The 12,387-nt window shown below is 43.8% G+C and overlaps 1 protein-coding gene across 6 annotated transcripts in view; it reads left to right on the top strand.

The window, feature by feature from the left end:
• Positions 1-12,387, top strand: part of TEAD1 (TEA domain transcription factor 1) — a 153,244-nt gene that overhangs the window by 48,477 nt on the left and 92,380 nt on the right. For all 6 annotated transcript variants that reach the window (XM_083863392.1, XM_083863395.1, XM_083863394.1 and 3 more), the window contains exon 2: positions 4,606-4,859. In XM_083863392.1, the coding sequence (XP_083719518.1) occupies positions 4,712-4,859 (148 nt within the window). In that variant the 5' untranslated portion in view covers positions 4,606-4,711. The remainder of the gene's footprint in view (positions 1-4,605; positions 4,860-12,387) is intronic.

Raw genomic sequence — 12,387 nt, 5'->3', positions numbered from 1 at the left:
ATGTATTCTTAAAAGTGTAATTTACCCCTTCAACACTCAAAATCTCTACCTCAAGAATTAAGGTTTTTTTTTTTTTCTGAAAGGCATGTTTTAGAAATATTGATCTGGCTGTAAGAACGATTTGGTAGCAGTCTGCATCTATTCATGGTGAGAAAATCAGTATGGATAACAACACTGGTGCTCAGTCTCAGAAATACCTGCACTTGATCCCCTCCAGGCAGACATAGTGAAGACTTGGGAGACGTCATGGGCTTTTTTCTCAGACAGCTCTCAGAATCAAGGCATGTTTTCAGTCATCTTTGTGCTCCTGCTCCAGTATCTGCAGAGCATTAATCCTTTTCCAAGGGTGGTTTGATACACAGAGAAGGCACCATTCAGCACCTGTACACTGAAATTCAAGGAAGTAAATTAATCAAACAGAGAAAGCAGTTTAACTTTTGGAAGACACTGTAAAATAAGACCCAGCTCTGGTGACTTTTGAAAGACAGCATTTCCGTGTTAGTTCACTGGGCAAACATTGAAGGTTATGAAACAAATCAAGGCTGTGGATCTGCACTTGTCATACGCTCCTGTGAGGAGCCATTAAGCTCAGTTGTTGGTCTGGGAGCAGCAGCTTTCTGGGCAAGTCCAGGTTTGCACTGCTCATAAACTGAAAGGCATAAGAGAATGTTTTGTGTAGGTAAAGAAACCATTCCCTTGATAAGAAGTTGCAGGCTATCATTTGGTTTGAGTTAAACACATTGGTTTGATCGGCTCTGACAACACTTAGCCTCGTTTCTCTGAGATTTTAAAGTAATTTTTCAACTTGCTGTAGTGAGTGAACATAATGACAGTAAGCCATATCTTGTAGCTCACCAAGCTGTCTTGAATGGCCTGGCTATAAAACATATTTATAAAATCCTCTGTTGCCCCTAATGGTTTCTCTGTTCCTAAGCATGACATTGCGCTGTTTGACGGGGGGGACATACCTCCATTACGCAGAGAAAAAGTGTCTTAATGACTGCATGAGGAAAACAGATATATTTAGAACTGACTTAACTGCACAGAGTAGAAAGCAACTGCAAGACAGATGCACTTGGTTTGCAGCTAAAAGAGTTTTATGCACAGGGGAAGCTGTCTTGAAATGTGTAAGGCTCTGGTGTTAAAAAGAAAACTCTGAAGAGAGACCACCTAAACTGCAGCAATGTGCTTTAAGCAATCTTAGAATGTACAAAAAGGTGAGCCAAAATCTTTGTTGTTGTTTTTGTTCTATTTTTTTTTTTTTTTTTTTTTTTTGAGCTTTTTATTTTTTTTTTTTTTTTTTCTGTTGGTTAGTTTTCTAGGTAGCGTCGATGTTTTTTAATTTTGTTAACAGAAAGTGCGAGCAGGAAACTGGTTCTCTGAAAGTGAACGTGATAAAAAGCAAATAGAGAACTCTTCAAGTTGATCTGTCACGTGTACAAGCTCTGATTTTGTCCAGGGGAGGTGGGGCTAATTGCCCCCCGGGAGCTCAGCTCTTCCTCTGCTTGAAAGCTGGCATTGCAAGATTTGTTGGAGTTTGCTAATAGAAAGTAGGGTCACTTTTAAAAGTTTTTTATAAAATTAAAATGGATTGTAGATCCACATTTTTCACATGAGGTTTATAGCTCATTAGAAATGTGCAAAAAAAGCTCATCTGTTGACAGCTTGTATTATTTTTGATAATCGTGTTGAACTCCAGCATAACAGGTCTGAAATTTCTCATCACAGCTGAGTCCTTAGAATACAAGCTAAGGAGGAGGTGGAATTGCCTTTTGATACATAGAGCTGAGCTGGCAATGATTAACTGAGTTAGCTCATTCTTTTCCTGAATTAAGAGGGAGCCATGTAGCAGTTGTAACACAAGGTTTTTTCCTCCTTGGCCCTCTGGCTTGATCTGCAGTGTCAGCATTCACTGAAATGGAAATCACTGCAAATAACCTTTAATATCAGAGGTTTTCTTCCAGCAGGCTGCTCCACGCCCCTATTGTACAGATGTTCTGAAGGAACACTTGGTTATCTTACATTTTTGAGGCTGGAACAGTAGCTATGAGTGCCTCAAGATGCTATCCAAGTAGGTAAAGAGGAATGGGAAGGGAGATAGCGCATTTGTGAAAATTCACTCGTAAACACAACGCAAGATATAACATGACTATCAAGTAACATTAATTACTTTAGAGCCTCACCGTGTTCCTTGTGCATTTTAATTATTATTTCAGCATAATGTGATAACAAGGTCTGGTTTATAGGATGATAATAGGACTTGAGGCTATGACTGTGGCAGGTTTTGTAAGCAGAGGGTGGTTGAGCTGAGCAGAAGCTGCCCGTGGCTGTGCTGTGCATTGCAAGCCATGGGCCTGGGCTCAGGGAGGGGAAGGATTTCCTGCAATAGTCACCTTTGGAAAACAGAGCCAGTGATGTGTCCTGGTGAAATATTCCTCACGGTTCGGTCATGAGAGGCCAATAAATCCTCCAGCAGCCATTTCCCCCTGCACTCCTGCAATAAAACTGACCCCTCCCCCTAATTATCCCCATCAACATTCAATTATTTCTCATTTACCAAAGATTCCCCCTCTTTGTGAAGGCTTAAGTGGACATGATATTGTTTTTGTCGGTAGTTTCCCAGTATCCCTGTGCTCGTGCTCGGGCTAAATATTGCATGCAAGACTCAACTCTTCCAGGGGTTGAATCAATCCTTCAGCCTTCTGAGGATTGTGAAGGATGGGGTTTTGCTATTTTACCAAGGTTTGCATCTCCCTTTGTGTGGTGAGGGCTTTAAAAATGTTGTGGGCTTCAGATTTCCTGGACAGTGAGCGGTGCATTTGGCCGGAGTTCTCACCCACTTACACGCGTGTGGTTCCCTGTGAATCCATCTGCTCCCTCATTATCAGTTATTAAAAGGCGTTTGAGACAGTGATTAGCCTGGCTACTACGGGTGGGGAGGCACTGACATCTTCCCAAGCTGTGCTGAAATGTTCAAACCAATGCAAAGTCAAGAAATGCCTCTCTGCAGAAACAGGCAAAAATTCGAGTTCACGGGAGCCTATTTCACACGTAGCGACCCCTCTGAGCTCCTGTTAGAGCCTGGAGAAGTGGAAATACGCTGTGCTGTGGATGTCAAACTGGTAATGTTGGTTTGTGAGGCTGAGCCTGCTCCCGGTTTCCCCAGCTGCAGCTCTGGGGTTTTTTTGCAAGACACCCGTGGCCTCCCTCCGAGGGACCGGACCGTCAGGTTTTGGTTATCTCCAGCCATTGGTTGGCTGGGCAGCTTGGGCTGTTGTAAATATTTCCTCTTTCATGCACTTCTCCAGCCCCAAGGTGTTTAGTCATTGGTGTCATGGCCTTCCACGTACACCCTCCCCTTCTTTCTCCGTGGGGTGAATGCTGTTCTGCTGCTTTTCACCTGTTGTTTTACCATGTCCTGAGACCCCAGCGAGAGGCATGTCAGCAGGAGGATGGAGATCTGAGCAAGGGGAAGCCTCTCTCTTCTGTCCTAGCAGAATAAAAATCTTATCCTTTAGGGGGTTTGAGTGTTTAGCCAGGAAACTGGATTTTTAACTGTGTTTGCAGCTCGTGCATGCATGTTTGAACACTCCCATCCACTTAGATCAGTCAGAGTCACCAAACTTCTTCTTTTTTCAAAATAAAACTGCATTATGCCTAGACATGTTGAGTCAAATCTGTTCCTGGTGTTATTTCACTGACTTCCCGAAGAATTACACCAGAGGTGAACGTGGTCTGGTGTAGCAGCTTTTTTGCCTGGAGCAAGTCTTTACAGCAGGGTTGTATTTCTCTCAAAAATATAAAAGGAACACTGACAGATCTGCAGCTCTGCTGGTGTGAGCAGGTGCAGCTATATTAAATTATTTCTTATTAAATTGATTCAGCAACTTGAAGCTTGTAATTTTTGTTCTGCTATGGTTCTGTGACAGAGACCTTTTAAATCAGGCAAAGCATATATCTTCTCTTGTAATTCCTTGCTCTGGTATTATCATTTTAAGGATTTCTTTTTGTACGTAGCTTGGGTTCTGATTGTATTATTTATTTGGGTAACATCTGAAAATTACAGCCTTTTCCAGTTAATTACATTGAGCTGTGACATCGCTGGTATAATTCCATTTAATCCACTGACATCCGGATGAATGTGAGCAATAGTTTTTGCTTTTGTTTTTAGGTTCAAATGGTTTTAAGTTCTGGTGGTCACTGTGGCATAAATTGGTGTACTTCCCTTCCAGCCAGTGGCAATACACTGATTTTCCCTGCCTGAGGATCTGGCTTATTATTTTCAGGGTGCCAGTCTTCAGCCAGATCCAGTGTGGCTGGAGAGTTTTGCCCCGCTTTGACTATTTTTGAAAAACAATCTGATTGTCAACGCCCTCACGTAATTGAGCACAGAAAATGTAGTAGAGTTCCCCTTCTCACAGCCTTTTTGCTCCACCTCTGCTCATTTGAGGCAGAATAGTTATGAATTTTTCACTTTTCCCGGGTGCACCCTGTGCTGGCGTTAGTGCTCAGCTGCTGTTCACTTAACATCAGAAGTAGGGCAGAAATGTTAGCCTGCAGTTCCACGCCTTTAATGCCCTTTGGGCTTGGTTGTTTGTGTTGCAGGTTTATTCCCTTGAAGACTCCAGGCTTCGGCTTGGAGACCCCAGCCATCACCATTGAGCCCAGCAGCTGGAGCGGCAGCGAAAGTCCTGCCGAAGACATTGAAAGAATGAGTGATTCTGCAGATAAACCTATTGACAACGATGCAGAAGGTGTCTGGAGCCCTGACATTGAACAGAGCTTTCAGGAGGCTCTAGCTATCTATCCACCGTGTGGCAGGAGGAAAATCATCTTATCAGATGAAGGCAAAATGTATGGTAAGTGGTACACATTTAGCCTTTGGAAATAATTGTTCCAACGTGAGAACTGTGAAGCGCAGCTTGTTTCTACACAATGTTCCTGGTTCTGATTTTGGTGCTTTTGGAGTAAATTGTGAAGAAATCCGTGAAGCTGAGAGAGCTGAGCTGAGCTGATGCAGTGTTCAGGACTGTCCAAACCAGTCCCTTCTCTGATGGCACTGGGACAGCAATATTGATACAAAATTGTCTTATTAGTTACCTTATATAATGGCCTTTGACAGGCTCTGTGCTGTGGTTGAATGTGAATATTTAAAGGAAGCGTTTAAATGTGTCAAAAAAAAAACCACATTAAAAAAATTGGGCGTTTTTCTTTATTTTTCACTAAATAGTGAAGATAGGGAAATGGGAAGTGCAGTCTGCATGGTGGTGTGGCAGATCATGCAAAGTCATAAAGTTGTTGTGTTCAGGAGCCTCTCCATGAAAAAGAGGCAAGTTAGGGGTGCTTTTGTGTCTTTTCTTTTTTTTTCTCATTATTTTTTTCCCTTCCCTGTGTGCAAACTGTTCTCAATCGGGTAAAACACACGCTGCTCCTCTCCGTGGAAGGATGCTGACTGCTCCCTGTGCTCCGCAGCGCTGCTCCCAGCCCTCGCTGCGTTCCTTTCTCTTTTCTAATTTTCCAAACTCCTCCTTGGGGCCGGCAGAGCCCTTGCCTGTGTGCCTGGGTATGGGTGACCGTGCCCGGGGGTGGGTGGCAGTGCCCCGGGGATGGGTGGCAGTGCCCTGGGGATGGGTCACAGTGCCCTGGGGATGGATTGGCCATGCCCTGGGGATGGATTGGCCATGCCCTGGGTATGGGTGGCAGTGACCTGGGGATGGATTGGCCATGCCCTGGAGATGGATTGGCCATGCCCTGGGGATGGGTGGCAGTGACCTGGGGATGGATTGGCCATGCCCTGGAGATGGATTGGCCATGCCTTGGGGATGGGTGGCAGTGACCTGGGGATGGATTGGCCATGCCCTGGAGATGGATTGGCCATGCCTTGGGGATGGGTGGCAGTGCCCTGGGGATGGGTGGCAGTGCCCCGGGTATAGATGGCCATGCCCCAGGTATGGGTAGCAGTGCCCTGGGGATGGATTGGCCATGCCCCATGTATGGGTGGCAGTGCCCCATGTATGGGTGGCAGTGCCCCAAGGATGCTCCCCCGTCCCTGGGCACTACCTGGCGGGGCAGAGGGGCCCAGCCCCGAGCAGATGGTGCCGCAGCTGCCACCAGCTGTGCCTGTGCCCTGCCCGAGGTCACGGGCACTGCCGGCTGACCCGCTCCCGCCGCAGCTGCCGTGTCACCCCCGTGGCCGCACCGAGCATCCTGTCCGGGGGGAAGAAAAAAAAAAAAAAAAAAAAAGGGGGAGATGAAGCATCTCAGCTGCCCTGGGCAGAAAGCTCCCGGGCCAGGTTTCCTGCCTGGGTGTTTGCTTTTCTCCCCCTCCTCCTTCTCCTGCACGCCCCTTCGCCCCCTGCCCAAGGGGATTTAATCTCTCCTGTCCTCTCCTGCTCGGCCGTTTCCGCCTGTTTTGATTCCTTTTTGGTGCTGTTATTCTCTTTTGGAAAAGGACGGATGATTTGCCTAATTAGGAGGTTTTGCTCCTTCTAGGAGTACATAAGCATGTATATACAAGCTGGCTTATTGTGTATTTATGCTCTAAAGCCTTACTTAGGCTTGAACGGCACATCAGCCAAAATAAGGGTGGCTGCACTTTTTGTTTTTTTAATCAGGATCCCTACAACCACACTAGTCACCCCTGAAATCTGCTTTTTTGGTGTTTTGAAGCATTTTTTAAATGCCATTGTATAAATTAAAGAAATTAACGTGTTTATCGATTCACTATGACAATCATTGACTTTGTTTAATGGTTCCTAATCTTGAGTGTTAACATTTGTTAAATTATATATGTACAAAACTATTTGTGCATATCTAATTGCTGATTAATAGTGGTAGCTGGTAACATCCTAAGCATAGGCACATCTCACATTTATGCTAATCCTGAATCAAATATAGTTAATTTTCAAGCAGGAAAGGAGCTCTGTGTGCTTGATGCTGGAAACTTCACTTAAAGTGCTGCCCTGATTGAGCAGAAAGAAATGTGTTAGGAAGTGCAGGGTGCTGTATGAGCAGAATTTACATCCTGACTTTGCAGTGGATGAACTCATGTTTTCATTCTTCAAACTGAGTGACTGCTTTGTAGTGTTTGAGGATTTATTGAAACCATGCTAGGTTTCTGAGGACTTTCTAATAGAGTCTTATGGCCCTAAGAGCATAATTGTTCTCCAAGGATTTTGAAATCAAAACAGTGTAAGTGTTTTACATTCTGTGTGGCATAATGAAAATAATTTAATGCCTTTTAGTGGCATACTAAGTTTATTTCACTTACAAGGGAGACGTTGCAGTATGGCCAAGCCTCCATAGTGTTGGGGGATATTGTAATGTGTCAGTAATTCATGGGCCACGTAAGACAAAAAGTCAAGAGAGCACCATTTCATTTTCTGACTGAAATTACCCTTAGATATAGGCACCAGAAAAAATCTGATCTTTATGGAAGCAAATATAATGATCACTCTGTGTGGATTAAGTTAAGCAATTGTAGTTTTTTGATCTTTGGAGGGAGACTTTGAGAAGAGCAGAGATTTTGCTGGAAGAAATATTTTAAGTCTCTGCCTTTGATTTAATGAGAGCTTTGCGACATTCATGTAAGCAGACAGAGTTTCTTCACTGTTCTTTGTGGTGGTCTAAAAACCATCCTTAAATTGGCATTTCTAAGAGGTGGCTCCAGGGGACCCAGAGGGTTTCTCAAGGAGCACTGAGGGCTCTGGATTTCTGTGGGTGAGGGGTGGCTAGGGAGTTCCTGCCCGTGGTGCCACCTGGGCAAGAGCAGGGTGGCTCATGATGGGAGAGCTGCCCTGCTGGCACCGAGGGACATCTGTGACTCCTCTGGACAGCCTGAATCACTTCAGCTGTTCCCCTACAGCTGAGACCTCGGATGAAGGAGGGAAGGAGAGGGGGAGGGTGTTTTCCTCTCCCCTTGCCTTCCCAAAAATGTAACTTAAGGCGTAAGAGGATGATGAGAACAAAAGACTTTTGATCCTGTCCTCAGCAGAAAAGGGTTGCGGGGGCCCCTCTCTGGGGAGAGGAAAGGGGATGTCCTAACATTTTTATTCTTGCCTTGGGGCATCCTCAGGCTGCAAAGGCAAAACTGTGACCTGTGCAAGACCAGGAGGATTTCAGGCTGCTGCTGACCCAGGGTTATGGCTCCTTGAAGAAACCCTCAGAAAACAATATGAAAGTTTAGTGAAACTCTTGTTTTTAAACTTATAGGAAATGATGGGGTAAGAAGCAAAGACACTTGTTTTGGTTTGGATGGGCAAATTCCAGAAGCTAGTTTTGAAATTCTTGAGAGAGAAAGGGAATACACAGTAAAGCCAAAGGACATATGATAAGCTTCTTGCAGGAAAGCTCTGTCCACCATGCCTTTTCTCTTTCCTTTCTGAGTAAGGTTGTGAAGGTCTCACAGTGTTGGTTTTGCTCCTAGCACGGTATCGACTAAAAGTAAATAAAATTTTAAAAATATGAGGAGGGTATAAATGTGGAGGCTTGGAGGAGGATAGAGGAACACATTTATAAATTGGTGCTCACACTCTTTGTGGAAGCAGTCCAGTGTAGGCCATGGAGGAAACACTGAGTTCTTAGACCCATTTTCATTTGTCTTGCCAAGGCATTGGTAGGAATTTTTTCACCTGTACCGTTTCAAGAGAAGTATTGATCAAACACAAATATCATGCTCTGGTACAAAGTAGGGTGCCCTGTGATTTGCCTTCCATCTCAGAGATCCATTCTGATGAATTTCCGTGTCCTTGTTTGTCTTGCTCATAGTAAAGCTCCAGCCCATTAGAGGGCATTGGCTCTCCTGTGTTTGTACTTTGTTCTGATTGTTGGTCTTTTACTGCTGACAGTTTAGTGACTTGTAGCAATCCCTGTGAACTCACTTATTGGCAAGATATTTGCCTGTGCTTGTCTTTGCTCCTGGGAGAGTGTTTTGGAAAAGATTACAAGAATGAAAGCTGCTGTGAAACGCAGCCCTACTTTTATCCCTGGTGTAACACTGAAGTCACTGGAGTTACCGCAGGGTTGGATTTGCCTCTGTTCGCACTTTTTATTTTTATTTTTATAATTTATTTTTATTTTTTTAAATAATTTTTATTTTCATTTTTTAAATTTTATTTTTATTTTTTTATTTTTGCTACAGCAAGATGTGGCTTTAGTGCAGCTCTAGGGACAATGCCAAAGTGCCATAAGAGCTAGCAAGTGGAATATGCCTGCAGACATTTTGTTATCAGCACTGCTAAATTAGCCTCAGTGTAGCAAAGGTGCCTTCTGCCTTTAAGACAAGAAAATAATTTGATATTAATTTTTGAGGCCTGTAAACAGCTGTGAGTTTGCATTGGAAGTATTCATCTCTGCAACAAAAGTGCTTATGAGTATGCAGTGATTATTAAAAGGAAGGTTTTTAGCATGTTTAGTAATTTTACAGAGAAAAGTGAGTACTAATTAACGTGAGAAATTGCACAGCAGCCCTTCAGACCTGTGTATGTTTACTACGTTACACATAAAATCTCTTGGCATGCACTGTTAAGGGAAAAGGATACTTTCATAAAAATTTCTGCTCAGGTAATAGAATTTTTGTACAATGAGTAATAATAGTCTTCATTTCCAAGGCACCTTGTGTAAATTGGGTATTAAAATTGAACTTTGAACTAGAACATTGACAAAAGAAATCCTGTTCTGTGGGCTTGCCTGATTCTGTAGCCAGCTGCCATTATTTGGTGTTTTTCTCAGTTTCTGTTAGGAAACTGTGAGGTAAAGAGCTTTATGAAGAGTACAGTAACTTGTTACAAATTATTTTTACTTTTGCTTTTAATTTTAAAAGCTCCATGCAAGTTGCTGCCTCCATAAAGACATTGTTACCTTATAAAGTTTCCACAGTGTTAAATATATTTGAATGTGAATAAGGTATTTGGAGTGATGAAATACCAGATGTGAAGTATCAGGTTTCATGTTTATTCATCTGTTCCTGCAATCATTGTACAAAGATATGCTCTTGTATTTTTTTTTCTCCCCTTTTTTGTTCTCTCAGCAACAGTGCACCAAATGAATGCAGTGGAGATGGGACTCCTATTCTGAAAGCCACTTCAGAATAGGAGGGGCTTTTTTTTTGATTTTTGGGTTTTTTAGATTGTAAACAAACGTGTCCAGGAACACTCTGGCAGCTGGGCTTGCTCGGTGTGAGCCCTCAGCCAGCAGGGGAGGGCAGGAAGGGCCAGAGAGATGGTGTCTGCTGGAGAAGTTACTGCTGAAATTGCTTGGGTTACAAACAAATCTGCCCGAGATCGTTTCTGCAACGTGGTGATGTTCTTGCAACATCAGCAGGCTGTGCTTGCAAGAGGGCAGGATCTGGTTTTGTGAGCCCAGCCTGCGGAAAGGAGGGGTTGTTGGGCTTGCTTGTCCTCGAGGATTTCTGAAATGTGGGGGAGCAGGGTTTAATCTTTCTCCTTGGGCTTTCAGGAGTAAATTGTCGGTGCTTTGAGATAAAGTGACAGTCATCATAAGACAGAGATTTTTTTTTCCCCCCCCTCCCTGCCATAACCTCCTATCCTAAAGAGAAGATCTAGGTGGGACAGTGAGGGGTGTGTGTGATAAGGGGATCAACTCCTCCTACAGAGGAGAGCAGGCTGTGGTAAGCACAACAGCTGAAAGTGTCAGTAATGTGGAAGGTACATGGATCGAGCCATGAATCGAGTATTCCATTGCCTGTGTTGGGTTGGAAGGATGATGTATTCCAAAGGAAATGGGAATGTATACTAGAAAGTTTTGCTGAAAAATCATGCATCAGAAAGAGTGAAGCATCCTTTAAAAGTGATTTTTAGCACTTGGGCTTTGTCCTCTCTTTACTAAACATGTTCTCTTCAGTCACCCATATAAAGGGGATCTGGCAGAAATTTGTGAGTAGCCTGTTTGTGGGAAAGACAACAGTGTGGCTGCTGCCCCAGGCTCCCAGACCTCAGTAGGCACTGCATGGAAGAGGTACTGGCAGCATCAGTTCTTGCCTGAAACTAAGTGGAAGCTACCAGGGCAGGTTCAGATCAGGCATTTGTTCACTTCAGTGTGTGGCTAATCCTATTTAAACAGCCATACTAAAGAGAGTAAGATTGTGTCTTTCCTTTATGACATTGTTCCTCTGGCAATACCCTTGTTTAGGACTGACACACATTAACATGAGAGCACTGAAGTGATGCAACCTCACTGGAACATCCAGGATACGTTTAGGTGGTTGTCCAGTGTCATTTGTATTAGCTTGTTTTTCTCCCAGCACTGGTTTCTCAAGATAAACTTGTGATACTGCAATTGCAGAAGGCAGAGTTTTGCAGCTTTAAGAAATAGCTCTCGTGCTAGGAGGTAGTTAAAACAGTCCTGATCAGGCTGATGTAGTGTGTTAGTTGGTTGCACAGTACTGAGAGATCAAGATAATTCAAAACCCTGCATGTAGAGATAACATGGAAGAAAACTGACTTGTTTATTTGATCTCATTCCTTGTAGAACTAGGGTCGCTCCTAGGGCAAACACCTCCTCGTTCAGGCAACCTGGGGACACCTGGAGGTGGACAAGTAAGGCCCACTTGGGGGTTATGATGGGCTGTAAGGTTAGCATTCCTCTTCATGGCACCAGTATGGATCTGTGGTAGAAGTGTCTGCCCTTCAAACACCGGCTGAGTTATGGCACACAGTGGTGGCAGCAGAGCAGTGACTCACATCCCCAGTCAAGGCCAGACAAGGGGATGGGGAGGGTAAGTTAGACCCATGTTGACAGTCTTGTTCTGGGCACCCTTATGGAAGAAGAAGAGGTGAGAAAACGTAGAAAATGTTGTTTGGTGAAGAGAGAGACTTTGACAGTGCAGGAAGCGTCTTATATGACCAGCAACAGAAAAAAATATTGATCAAAAATTGATCCTCCTCCTTAGATGCCAGCACCATCACTTAAGAATGCTGGGTTTGGGAAGTCCTAGATGGCTGTTCAAGATGGACTAGGGGCCAGTGAGATGAGTGCTGAAAACCAGACATCTGAACCATGCTGGAAGGGAAATTTCATCCTAATATTCCCACTGTTCCTGTAGGGGGTTTGCTCTGTGTAGATGTGATAACAAATAACACAGTGGAGAACAAGGAACAGTGGGAACACAAAGAAATTTTACAGCATCTTTGGTTTTCTGGGGACATGCAGCCTCCTGAGAAGAAGGTTTGTGTACCACCCCACACCTCACAGTGGTGATCCTGGGCTAAATGTTGGAGAGTAAATGCTGTGGTGGTTGTGACACGAGTCTTACACAATTCCCCAAGGGTCTGCTATTCAAAATTAATATGTATCTTATCTGAGTCTTATGGGGATTTCCTAACAGATGCATAAAGGATTTTTTTTCTGGTGTTTTTTTTTTTTTTTTTT

Source organism: Zosterops lateralis, assembly GCF_965231275.1.
Source record: "Zosterops lateralis genome assembly, chromosome: 6".
NCBI lineage: Eukaryota > Metazoa > Chordata > Aves > Passeriformes > Zosteropidae > Zosterops > Zosterops lateralis.
The sequence above is the reverse complement of the archived record's forward strand: the minus strand, read 5'-3'. Positions and strand labels throughout refer to the sequence as shown.